At 43.3% G+C, this 13,490-nt stretch overlaps 2 protein-coding genes across 5 annotated transcripts in view; both read left to right on the top strand.

The window, feature by feature from the left end:
• Positions 1-7,322, top strand: part of HDAC10 (histone deacetylase 10) — a 25,925-nt gene extending 18,603 nt beyond the window's left edge. For all 4 annotated transcript variants that reach the window (XM_025215444.1, XM_014524714.2, XM_006016513.3 and 1 more), the window contains 5 exons: positions 1,070-1,123; positions 1,780-1,861; positions 2,375-2,560; positions 6,533-6,692; positions 7,212-7,322. In XM_025215444.1, the coding sequence (XP_025071229.1) occupies positions 1,070-1,123; positions 1,780-1,861; positions 2,375-2,560; positions 6,533-6,692; positions 7,212-7,237 (508 nt within the window). In that variant the 3' untranslated portion in view covers positions 7,238-7,322. The remainder of the gene's footprint in view (positions 1-1,069; positions 1,124-1,779; positions 1,862-2,374; positions 2,561-6,532; positions 6,693-7,211) is intronic.
• Positions 7,323-12,808: 5,486 nt separating this feature from the next.
• The window catches only part of TUBGCP6 (tubulin gamma complex associated protein 6), a 27,713-nt gene continuing 27,031 nt past the window's right edge, over positions 12,809-13,490 (top strand). Inside the window, exon 1 of the mRNA XM_014524601.2 lies at positions 12,809-12,841. Coding sequence (XP_014380087.1) covers positions 12,809-12,841 — 33 coding nt within the window. The remainder of the gene's footprint in view (positions 12,842-13,490) is intronic.

Genomic DNA, 13,490 nt, shown 5'->3' with positions numbered 1-13,490 from the left:
CTGCACCTTGGGAGAAGGAATCCACAGCATACATACAGGCTGGGGAGTTCCCCTCTTGAAAGCACAGGGGCGAAAAGGGATCTTGGAGTCATTATTGACTCCAAGATGAACATGAGCCGCCAATGCCAGACCTAGCCAGCAAGGCCAGCCATACCCTGTCATGCATTCAAAGATGCATTTCAAGCCAGTCCAGAGAAGTGATACTCCCCCTCTATGTGACTTTGGTCAGGCCACAGTTGAAGTACTGCATCCAGTACTGGGCGCCACACTTCAAAAGGGATGTGGCCAGCTTGGAGAGGGTTCAGAGGAGGGCCACCCGCTTGGTGAAAGGGCAGCAGGACAGGCCCTACGAGGAGAGACTGAGGGACCTGAACCTGTTCAGCCTCAGCAAGAGGAGGCTGAGGGGGGACCTGGTGGCTGCCTACAAACTCATCAGGGGAGATTAACAACAAATAGGTAGAGCCCTTTTCTCCCCAGCACCACCTGGGGTGACAAGGAACAATGATAATAAGCTGATGGAGAATAGATTTAGGTTAGAGATCAGAAGGCAATATTTTACTGTTAGGGTGGCCAAAATCTGGAACCAACTTCCCAGGGAAGTAGTCCTCGCCCCTACTTTGGGCAAATTCAAGAGGAGGTTGGATGATCACCTGTCTGGGGTCTTGTGAACGCAGCATTTATTCCTGCCTGTGGCAGGGGGTCAGGCTAGATGATCTGTTCAGGTGCTTCCTGACCCTAGTTACTATGAAACTATGGGGCTGGCTGGGAATGGTGAATGTCACCATAAAGCAGATTATCAAGGCAAAACTCAATTCGTTAAGTGACAGCTGTATAATGTTTTTTCTGCTTCAAGATTTTGATTGCCCTGTCTCCAAGGTTTTTTGATTATTTGGTTTTTGTTTTTTTAATAGGGAGTTCCCATAACCTTTTTACATATTGCTAATGGGCAAAATTCAGGGGAATGCTGTATTTTCAGATTACTCAATCTGAGGGACAATTGCATATTTTTTTTAAAGTTGCAGATTATGTAAATATACAGACTTTATGGATTTTTGTTTGTGTTCTGTAGAGTGCTCTGCATATTTGTTGGGGAAATGGATACTGAGCTCAGCGTGGAAGATGGGTAAGGCTTTTTGTTATTTCAGGCTATTTAATCCCAAAGGCTTTATACATGTTTCTGAGAGCACATAGACTTGTTGAAACCAGCAGTAAGTGATCAATCAGAGCATGACAAACATCAGTTAATGAGGTGATCATCTTAAAAAAGTGGGGCAGAACTATTCTTATGATGCTCGGGGAGACTTCAGTGTCCTCTAAAGGTAAATAAAATTATTAAATTAATTTTGCTATTGAGATTTTTTTGTTTGTTATTAATTCGATTACTTCCCTGTTGCGTGTTATAAAATGCGCTAACTAACTGCACAAGCAAAAAATAATAGTTGAATGTATAATTCTTTATTGAAGGCCAACTCTACAGACTGTTTCCTTTTCTCAGTTGCCTTTACTTATAAAAGTGGCATGACTACTTTTTAAAAACATTTTTAATACAGCACAAAAACAACTTCACTGAGATTTTAGTTTTAATTGGTATTGATATTTTTATTATTATGTTTCATAATATAATTAGCTTCATGCTGTTGAGATGAATTGGGAAATCAGTAGTAATTGTAGATATTTTTTAAAAAATTAAATACTTCCTTTATTAATTTTATTAATTCTATTTAAAATGTCATTAGAAATTGTGATGAAGTAGTGCAATGTACTTTTTTTTATTTACAGAAAACATCTTCTGGTAAATATTTGTCAGAAACCATCTGAGAAGGCTGGCTCCAAGTACTTTATTTCTCTGAACTGGAAAGAGGTAAATTTAAATTTCTGGAGACCATATATGATAAAATATTCTCTTCATTTTTAAATGAGTTAAGAAAAGCATCTATTTGCTGTTTCATCCAGTTTACATTGTCCAATGGTATTAATTTAAATAATGGTTACTTTGGAACAGTATTGGGGAAAATTTTCAATGGCAAGTGCCTTTGAAAATCTTGTTGTCCAGTTTCTCTCTTTGCTGACAGTGCATCTTAAGAACCAAAGTTCTGTCAACTTGAAGAAAGTTACAGTAGCTTCTAATAGTAATTCTGGAGATGGCAGAATGGTAAAGTAAAAAGTAAATTGGAGTAATTCTGCTACATAATTGATAGAAATAAAGATTCATATGAAAAATAGGAACACTATATGGGAACCTGTAAGTATCCTGTTTTCATGAGAAGTCAGAAGTCTTACTACTTTATTTGAAAAAACAAATCTCAGATTGTTGAATGTTCAAAAGGATCTTAGTTTCATGCTTATGTTAAACTGTTCTCCATTTTTGGTGAAGGATACTGAAAGAAACAACTTCTTTTCTGCTGCACTTGGATTCATTCTTCCCGTAGCTTACAGCTATCAACCTGACTTAACTGTAATAGTTGTTGGACCAAACAGGAGCCTTGGTATAAATGGGATTTCTCTGCTTACCAGTCTTCTGAAAGGATTAGCAGAGTCTCGAATTCTTGCAGTGATTCAGGTAATAATTGACACTAATCTTGATTATCTTAAAATCCTTTTAATTGATAGAGACCCTACTTAAGCACTATTCACTTCAGCGGGAGCAGGAGCAGACTCTGAGCATCCTAGTTATCAGATCCTCACCAAAATACACTCTGCTGGGGGTATTAAATTTTATTTAGTTAGCTGATTTTAAAGTAATAAATCATTAAAATGTTAATGTAAACAAACTACATAAAAAGAAGCCAATGTAAAGGTAAAAATGTCTATGTCCTTGGACATTGGTTCAATAAAGAATTAAGTGCCAAGGAAATGTCATTTCAGTACCTCGTTTTAGGCATCTTACTCCCAGAATAGAATTTAGAATTCTGTAAAATGGTGAGGAAAGTTGTGCACTTCAGAGTAGGATCCAGAACAAGGACTCTCAGCAGGGTGCTGTCCAGGCTAGCTATAGGAAATACTGAGAAAGGCATATCTGAAATTCTTCCTCTCTCTGAGGTTTAGATTCTCCATCTAGTCACAATTCACAGAATTTTGTCCTGAAGACAGGTGCCTACACTGTTTCCTTTAAAGATGGCAACAGTGTGCTTTCTCTCTCTCTCTTTTTTTTTTTTTTTGGTTAAACATTGGTGGCAGTGGCAACACCTCCCTTGTTATATAGTTACCTAACCCACCCACAGAATGAGACCCAAATTCAGTTCAGTCTTTTGCCTGGGGGAATTCAAACCTACATTTATAGCTTCCCAGGAGAATGACCCAACATCAGCACCACCACCACCAGGCTGTTCTGGGTAGGGACTGACAATTTCTGCAAAATAGTATTGGGAGCTTTGACCCTTGGATTCTCCCTTTTTCTCTTCCACCCCCCCCCAGTAGAGGCTCTTTCCCTCTGGCTCAGCCTATCTGGATCTTTTTCCTGTGCAGTGGCACAGCTACAAAAGGAAGGGGAGAGAGACCTACCCCCTAAAATAGTGTATGGTCCGGGTGCTAGGGCATTCTTCAGGGAGATAGGGTTGTGGGCTTACATTCCCTCAAGTAGAGGATGGAACTGAATTTTGGTCTCCAATATCCTGGTTAAGTATTTTAGTCACTAGCCTATTCTTCTGTTTTTAAAAGAAAATGGCAGCTGCAACTGTACATGAGAGAACTATAGTGGGGAGTCCAGTCCTATTGATGTACATTATGAGTGGTTAGAGAACTCCTACTATACTGAGCCCCTCAGGAGACTTAAATGGAAGAATGTTTGGATTCTGATGGGATTTAGGCTCTAAGATGCTCAGCCTTGTCAAGTCTGGAGCATGTCTGGGCCTGTTCAGAGACACAGTTGTTGATTTCTAGGGACCTTCAAAGTCAACAGTGAGTGTCAGTGATTATGCAACAGCTCGACAATGGTTCTCTGGATTGCATTTTTGGACTTAGGTATCCAAATTCTGCCCAAGTCTTTTTTCTGAATCTGGTCCTTGAGCCTTATCCTTTCCATCACAGATAACTGCTTTGCAAAACTGAAGGTAATAGAGCTCATCTGCCACAGTGTTTTGTATCATAACTCTCATTCAAATACTTAAGATAATTTGATGCTATTTGAAATACAATTAGGAACAGTACCATTGGCAATGCGTAGGGAGTGCATGAAGGTGCACGTGCACCCCCTGAGCGTGGCAGTGTGCGCCCTACAAAAAGGTGCCACTGACTATCAGTGGTGCCTGTGGGTGGTTGCTGCTTGCCGTCCCTCCCTCCCCCTCACTGCTGGCGGCATCTGCGGGCAGTTAGCGGTTCCTGGTCAGCGCTTACCACCCCCTCCACTGCTGGAGGCATCTGCAGGAGCTCCCCGCTTACCACCGCCGTGCTCCTGCCACCACCAGTGCCGTTGTGCCCCCGCCAGCCACAGGGGCCACGCATTGTTCGTGAATAATACTATATAGCAGGAAGGATGCAGTGAACAAAAGGAAGGCTGGAAAAGAGTGAAATTGCACATAAATTACAATGAATCCATTTACAGTCTTCCACGTGTTTATTTAATTGGGCAGATGTAACATTTATTTATTAGGCAGCAGGCAGGGTAGAGGGGCACCTTGTAGAGTAACAAATTCAGATGCATAAGCTTTCATGAGCTATAGCTTACTTTGTCATTTGATGAAGGGAGATGTGGCTCACTAAAACTTACACATCTCTGATTTGGGCTGTAAGGTAACATCTCTACTCTGCCTTCTGACTAACTTCAGCCTATATATCTGTCTCCTCATGTATTTATTACTTAAATGCATTGAATGGAATCTGTTTTCTGGCAATTGTCCAATTAAGCACATATCATTCATCAAGGTCTCAATTAAATAGATTTCAACATACAGTTTCAGAATGACCTAGACAAATGGGAGGATTGGGCCAAAAAAAATCTTATGAGGATCAACAAAGACAAATGCAAAGTCTTGCACTTAGGATGGAAGAATCCCATGCACCACTATAGGCTTAGGACCAACTGGCTAAGCACTAGTTCTGCAGAAAAGGACCTGGGGGTTACAGTGGACAGTAACCTGGATACGGGTCAACAGTGTGCTCTTGTTGCCAAGGCTAACAGCATACTGGGCTGTATTGGTAGGAGCATTGACAGAAGATCGAGGGAAGTAATTATTCCCCTCTATTCTGCACTGGTGAGGCCACATCTGGAATGCCGTGCCCAGTTTTGGATCCCACATTATAGAAAGGATGTGGACAAACTGGAGAGAGTCCAGCGGAGAGCAATGAAAATGGTGTGGGGGCTGGAGCACATGACTTCTGAGGAGAGGCTGAGCAAACTGGGCTTATTTAGTTTGGAGAAGAGAAGACTGAAGGAGGGATTTGATAGCAGCCTTTAACTTACCTGAAGGATAGTTCCAAATAGGATGGAGCTAGACTGTTCTCAGTGGTGACAGATAACGGAACAAGGAGCAACAGTCTCAAGTGGCAGCAAGGAAAGTTTAGGTTAGATATTAGGAAAAACTTTCTCATAGGAGGGTGGTGAAGCTCTGGAATGGGTTACCCAGAGAGTTTGTGGAATCTCCATCCTTGGAGGTTTTTAAAGCCTGGCTTGACAAAGCCCTGGCTGGAATAATCTAGTTGGGGATGGTCCTGCTTCGAGCTGTGGGGTTGGACTAGATGACCTCCTAAAGTCCGTTCCAACTGTATGATTCTATACCTTATTCTATAGCTCACTCATTTTTGGAAGACTTTCTTTAAATTTACTCTAATATGTTATGGAAATCATCTAAACTGATATAACCTGACAATATACATTAATATACATACTAAAACATTTGTACACACTAATTAGGAGTATGCAGTTGGGAAAAATTATTGATAGTCTGAGGGTTAGGCCTAGGGAGATTAGAAAAGAACCTAGACAAATGCCTAAGCTTCTAAGGAATGACTGACAACAACAGATTTATATTGGTGCTCAGCAAGCAGTGAGCTTAGCTTTTTAGAAGAACTAAAAACTTCCTTGCCCTTTTTAATAACATAAGATTAAAGGGTACATTCCTGAAGATTGAAAGTAATTTGGTATGCTCTTCATTGTATATCATAATGTCCGCAGACACTGCTTTAAATGAGTGTGCTTTAAGTGACTTTAGACTGTTCAAAGATTCCAACAAATGCTTAAAATGCCTTTACTGAGCAAAGCAAGATAAATCACTATCCCTGATTGAAAATACAGTGATCTGTGAAACAAACAAGCCCTGTTTTGCCTCCCACTCCTTTTCTGTCTGTAGGGATAGTGCTTTTTGCTCATAAGAGTGTAATTGAGAGACAGTTTGGATTTGGGACACATTCGTTTTCCAGAAATTCAGTATAAATTTGCTTATTATCTGCTTCTGAAAGAACTCCTTCATTGCTAGCACTTAAAAAAAAAAAAAAGAAATTTAATCTGAAAACGAAGTTGCTCATTCCTGCCAACTTTTTTGCAAGAGTTTGTTTTAAATGAGTCAGCCTGCTTCACTACAACACTCTTTTTAAATAGGACACAGAGATAAAACTGGTGCAAAGTGTGGCTAAAGCCTTAAACAAGGTTTCTACACATGATTTTGGAGTCTATGCATCTGCTTCTCAAGAAAATGTACGTGAGATAAAACTATTAAGGCACCAGCTTCAACAGGAATGGAAAATGCTTCAGTGTTCAGGTAATTATCCAGTTCTGGCTCCACTTCTTACTACTGTAGATAGTTTCTGAAAATGATATAAGCTTAACAAGGGCTTGATCCTGTACCATTAAGTCATTGGGAGTGTTTCAATTGATAGCATATGAGCAGGAAGAAGTCCTAAATGCCTGGTAAGATCATCTCTTATCTTCCATTTCAGACAGAAAATATTAAATTCTATGTGAAGGGGGGAGTGCATAGAACACAGAGCACAGCCATTTCTATATATTTAGCGATAAGAACTAATACTGAAAAATAGTTGTGGTACCAAACTATATAAATTTAGAGAATAATTAAGAGGACAAAGACAGGGTCCATGTTAACCTTCTTCTGAACATGGTTCAGAATTTGCTAATGTGTGTACATGTTTAGCTTAGTTTCTATGAGTAATCCTGTTGAAGTCAATGAAAGTTCCTCATATATTTAATGTGCATGCATAGATATTTCCAGGATGACAATCTTTGGACTAATAACTGCTCTTTTGTTTCCTTCTCTTTGTAGTAAGGGACTGTTTTTCTGGCAGCTGAGGATACTTTGCTATCATCTGATGCATTTCGTCACAACAGAAGAAGAGAACAATGTGTTAAGCAAACAAAAAGATGATTAAGCTAAGCCAGAGCAAGAGCCATTCATGATTATTTTATGGCATTTATATTAAAAAACCCCAACATTTTCAGCCAGTGGGGGCTGGAGCACATGACTTCTGAGGAGAGGCTGAGCAAACTGGGCTTATTTAGTTTGGAGAAGAGAAGACTGAGGAGGGTGCTATAGCTAATAAAACTAGCTATATAGCTATAGCTAATAAAAGGCTGCTATAGCTAATAAAACTAGCTGTATAGTTTTATTATGATGCCGAACCAAATCCTCATGAAGTATCTATACTGGGAGAAAAGTTGGAACGGCATGCCATATTATGAGCCTGATCTGACAAAGAAGTGCATGCAAAGGTTAATGCACATTCTCAGTTACTCATGTGCTTAAGTGTTTCCAGGATTGGGGCCTGTGTGATTTCATAGACATTAGGGGCTGGAAGGGACCTCATGAGATTGAGTCCAGCCCCCTCGACATAGGCAGGAAGTCAAGTGACCCCAACAAGAAATATATCCACCTGTTTTAGGAGAGTCCAGAATACGTGCTTGCACCACCTCTGGGGGGAGTTTGTTCCAGACCCTGGACACGCACTGTGAAGAACTTTTTTCTTATGTCTAGTCTAGATCGGCTTTCCTGGAGTTTATGGCCATTAGACCTTGTTATCCCTTTGTGAGCTCTGGTAAACAGCTGTTCTCCTAGGTCCTGATGCACCCCGCTTATGTAATTGTAGGCTGCCACCAAGTCCCCCCTGAGCCTTCACTTCTCCAGACTGAAGAGTCCCAAGTCCCTCAGCCTCTCCTCGTATGGCCTTCCCTCCAGGCCTTGGATCATATGGGTGGCTCTCCTCTGGACTCTCTCAAGCTTCTCCTTCCTAAAGTGGGGGGCCCAATACTGGACACAGTACTCCAGCTGTGGTCTCACCAGGGCCGAGTAAAGCAGGAGGATGACTTTCCTGGTTTTGCTTGAGATGCATCGGTGGATGCACACCAGAGTTTGGTTTGCTTTGCCAGCCACAGCATCGGTTTGGTGGCTCATATTCATCTTGTGGTCAATCAAGACGCCCAAGTCCCTTTTGGTCTTGGTGCTAGTGAACGTAGCACTGCCGAGCCTGTAAACATGTTGAAGGTTCTTCCTACCAAGGTGCAGCACCTTACATTTCTAAACATTGAAGGCCATCAGGTTTTGGTCGGCCCACTTTGAGAGCATGTCCAAATCGGCCTGTATCCCCAGCCTTTGCATTTGTGAGTGCAAAGAAGGTTTGCTGATGAAATAAGCTGAGCATGAGTTTTGAAGCTGACTAGAAACTTGGTCTGAAGTGTAGAGAAGGCAGAAAATGGGTTTCTGAACTGACTAAGCATAATAACTGAATTACTGCAAATTATAAACAAATGCCCAGCACTGCCTGCTAGTAACAGGAGCCAAATACGTTATTTTTTTTCTGAATGCATCTGTAGAACCTCCTTGCTTTCTTGGAATGCACCAGTCTCTGGCAAGTGACCAGATTTGTTTTCTGCCTGCATTTCTAAGATAATTTTTTCCAAGGCTGAATAACAAAAAGTAACTATGAAACTAGTGAACCTACTCATGGAGTAGGGTGCTACTCAAAAAGCACAGTGTTATCAGTGTTTGACCCTGGTTACCATTCCCCATAACCCCCACACATACATAATTGCACTCTATTTTAATTTTCTGATTACCAATTGCCTACTTCGCTATTTCCCAGAAGAAGTTTAAAAAGAGAGGAGTTGATAGATATCTGGTGTGCATTCATTCTGGTGTGCGGTTTTTGTTTGGTCTCTCCGTATTTTCCATCAGGGCATTTGGCACACCAGAATGAATGCACACTAGAAATCTATCAAAGACAAGAATACCCAGTTACCTGTGGGGGCACATTTCTCACAAGAAAACCACTCTCTCCAATCTCTCAGTTCTAATCCTCAAAGGGAATTTACAGAACAGCTCACTGCAGAGAGGAGCCTATGAACTTCACTTCATCAACCTCCTGGATACAAAAAATCATGGACTCAATATAGACATTGGATTTATGACACATTGTAACCTGCCTGGCATCTGACTCCCCAGGTACCTCTCCACTATTTAACTGCTACGTTCATCCCCCTTCTCCCCGTCCCACCCAGCCTGTCTCGCACCTACTGATTCCTCAGTTTACATCTTCACTGACTGCCGATCTTACATGCATACCAGCCCAGCCTCTGGCTTCTTTACTATTTATTCTATCCAGGAAGAGCACACACCAACTGCAGAGACTTCCTTGGCCTGACGAAGGGTTTTTAAACACAAAAACTTGCTATAAAATTTTTTTCCAACTATTTAAGTTGAGCTAACAAAAGATATCATATTCACCTAAAAAATCTTGTCTGCCTGTGTCCTGAGATCAACATGGCTGCAACCTACACCCTCAATCACTATAATAAATTCTAAATACCAGTACATTTTGGCTTTTGATTTTAGGTTTTTTAATGTGGCAAATAAGAGCTCCCCTGGCCCCCTTTGCTCACCAGGACATGGGTCCAGCTGTTTATCTCCCCCACTGCTTTGTGGTGCTGAGAAGCCCTGGTATGCCAGTGCCCTGCCCATGCCATTGCCCCTCTCCAAAGCCACAGCCCCCAGCCCTGCTAGTGCCCCTCGCTCCCAACCCACAGCCCCCTGGTCCTGCTGGTACCCCTCACTACCCAACCACGGCACGGCCCCCTAGCCCTGCCAGTGCCCCTCACTCCCAATCCACAGCCCCCCATCCCCACTGATGCCCCTCACTCTGCACCCAGAGTCCCCTGCTCCCCAACCCTGCTGGAAGGGGCCCCCAGCTGCCAGGGCTACAGGGCCCAAACCCCAAATGCTGCCCATGGGAGGTTGCAGCTGTCGTGAAAAGGGGCATGGACCCTGGGTCCCCCCACAGTGGCACAACCCGAGCAGAGCCTGTCGGGGGAGTGGATGTGGTCTGTGGGCTTGGGCTCCCCACAGGCTGCAGAGGCCCTGGGACCTCTGCAACCCAGCAGGCAAGGTCCACCATGACAGGGCAGAATGGGGCTGGGCAGGGAGGCTCGTTGCTGCTGCTGGGAGCTCTACGCCACCAGCGAGGTGCTCCCTGCCTACCCGTCAGCAGCAAGGGGCACAACTCTGCACCCCCACCCTCACCACTGACAGGTGGGCAGCGGGCTCCTCGCTATGGTGGTGCGGGGCTTATGGCAGTGACAATGAGCTTTCACACCCCACTTTGCTGCACTGGGTTTTGCCCCCTGGGCTGCAAAGGCCCTGGGAGCAGGGCAGGGAGCCTGAGTCTGCAGTGAGCAGCCTGCACTTGCCCTACCCTGTGCACAAATCTGGGACGCACATGCCCCCCAGGGCCTCCCTGGGATTGCATACAGCAGCGGGGAGCCAGGCCCGACCCCCCGGATGAGTTGCCCATGGCTTTGTCCCGCTTCCCAGTCAGGCCCTATGGCTGTGTATTCCAGCCCCGGGCCTCAAGCCCCATGCATGGCCCAGGCTGAGCAGCAGTCCCAGCCCTGCATGACTCCCTCTGTCCCTCATTATGAGGGCTTTAATACATGTCCCCCCTGCCCCCTGCCACTAGACTTACCTGTGGGAGCTGCTCTCCAGGCTGCCTGGCAGCCATGTGCATGTGTATGCATGCACATGCACACAGCACCCCCTGCCTCACCGCCCGCCTCCCCCCAGCCCCTTGCAGGCTGGAACTCTGCCACCCTGTAAGGAGAAACCCACTGTTTCCCATGTTTTTTCCTTTAAAGGAGAACATCGGGTTTTTTCTTAAAATGAGATTACTGCATTTTTCCATGGCAAACAGAAAACCCGGATCCATGTTGATGACTATGCACTGAACACAATGATCCAAGCAATTATGTATCTATCTTACAGTACTTTCATCTAGTCTGCATTTCCTTAGCTTAGTAATGAGAATGGCATAGGAGACAGTATCAAAAAGCCTCACTAAAATCTAATTCTGAAGCAAAGTCTGTGTGTGGATTCAGGGTCATTTAAAAATAATGATAATTTGGCAACCTAAGATAATATTGATGTGTTAATTATATTACATACTGCATGTTATTTTCCATTGTAGCATGTCTTGGTTCTGTTGTCAAGACTAAGTACAACCTTTGACTTAATATATCTTCCTTTAGAAACACAACAGTGTGAAACACTGCTCCTATATGTGCTGCAAATATTCTATAGGTATAGAACTTCATTTTCCTGGGCTTTCAGAACAACCTCTTTCCTGACCATAAAGAATACATGCAATACATTTTTAAAAAGAGGGTTCTTTTATAAAAATAAGAAGTCTAGTGATCCTGTGCAACTGTAATACGGACTAATGTAGCTAAATAAAATTCCAACAAATGGGAATTAGTTTGTTGTTTGCAAACATGCCAGGTATGTTTTGGCAGAGTGCACCTGCTGTGCTGTTAAATGTGCCTCTTGACCTTGCATTCTACCGTTTTCAGTGGAATGTTAATGAGCAGGCGCCTACACAACAGGAAACCATCCTCTACCAGAGCAGTGCTTTTTGACTGGTCTTGGCAGAGAATTAATCCTAGGTACAGAATTAGGCATGTGTCTCTTGTTGCTTTTAAATACATGCCCCATTAAGTATGGCATTTACTATATGAATCCCCCTGCTGTACCCATCATTCTTCTGACAATGCTATGAATCATGTAAACAGTTGATATCTAGCTCATATTGAAACACAAATACTTCTAAAAGCACTTTAAACCCAGGGGCTTTATGTTCTTCTCTCTTCACTTCTCTGGCTGACACTGGAAAATGAACAGGACATTAAACATTAAATGCAAGAAACAATTTAAAATAAGGCACATCACTACTAGAACAATATAATTTGTTCCAGCCATTGTAAAGATAGTTATTTATTTTTGTAATTGGAACATTAATATTTGATCATGATAAAGCAGCATGAATAAAGCTAATATTTGAAAATCTATTAATGTTACTTGTATTGTTAAATAGCTTTCTCATTTTGATAGTATTGAAGTTAAGGTGATCTTTTCAAGAGCACTAAAAACAGCCTAAACCCCATTGAAAGTAAGTGGGACAAGCTTCTGTAAGCTTTGGAGTTGTTGGTTGTAGCCGTGTTGGTCTAAGGACACAGGCAGATAAAGTTCTTTGGGTAAAAGTGAGATCTTTTATTAGACCAACTAAATAGGGAGGTTTTTTTAGATGTTTAATTGAACATTGAAAACAAAGTGCATACATAAGACTACAAAAGACTAGTCATAATCTTTCTTGATATTAATGGTTATGGACTTTGATACTCAGAGTACTACAACTTTAAATAGCAATAATCTTTTCTACATGTCTTCTGCCAATGGCTATACAAGTAAAAACCTTTCTGGTTGACATTAGATGGATACACAACTGGCTGAATAGCTACAAACTATATTAATAGATCCATTCCTGACTGGCAGGTCTGAAATGGGCTGTTTAACGGTATACTCTGGCTCTGGTGAGGTTCACCATGGCTGCTAATGACCTGGATGCATGGATGGAGGTGACGGGTAGAAACTGAATCAGAAGGGGTGGCAAACCCTTCAAAGGGTGAGATTAAAATTCAAAGTGATTTTGCTAATTTGTAGAATCGGGGTAGAAAGGAAAGAAATTTCCCCCTAGGCAAAGGTAAAGGCACTAGGGCTAGCAAAGGAAAAACAAATGCACAAACAGGTGGGAGATGCCCGTCTTTTTTGCAGCCTGGTGAGATGGCAGATGAGAAACTCAACAGAAATCAGCAAGGTTAGGTTGCTTAAAAAAACAAAAAAAATCAAAACCTATCTGGGGTTGCATTAACTCCATCCTTGGGGCGGGTGCACGGCACGGGGGCTGGAGTCCCCCGGCCCACTGCGGGCATCACATGCAAAGGGGGCAGCACAGGGAGGGGCGCGAGGAGGAAGCGAGACCCGAGGGGTGCGGGGTTAGGTCGCGGGCGCGTCGCGCGATAGTGACGCCATCAGAGCGACACCGCGCGCGGAGCTGCAGCCCCTCCGAATGGGGGAGGGTCGTGACGACAGTCAGCCGCGCCGGCGCAGTGACGTCATCGCCCGGCGCGGGGCGGCAGGTCCCCGAGGCCATGGCGCCGAGGGCCCCGCGCAGCGGGCGGTGAGGGCGGCGGCGCGGCCATGGAGAGCGTCCCGCGGCTGCTGGCG

This window comes from Alligator sinensis, unplaced genomic scaffold (genome assembly GCF_000455745.1).
Source record: "Alligator sinensis unplaced genomic scaffold, ASM45574v1 scaffold600_1, whole genome shotgun sequence".
NCBI classification, from domain to species: Eukaryota; Metazoa; Chordata; order Crocodylia; family Alligatoridae; genus Alligator; species Alligator sinensis.
Note: the sequence above shows the minus strand (reverse complement) of the source record. Positions and strands in the feature narration are given on the sequence as shown.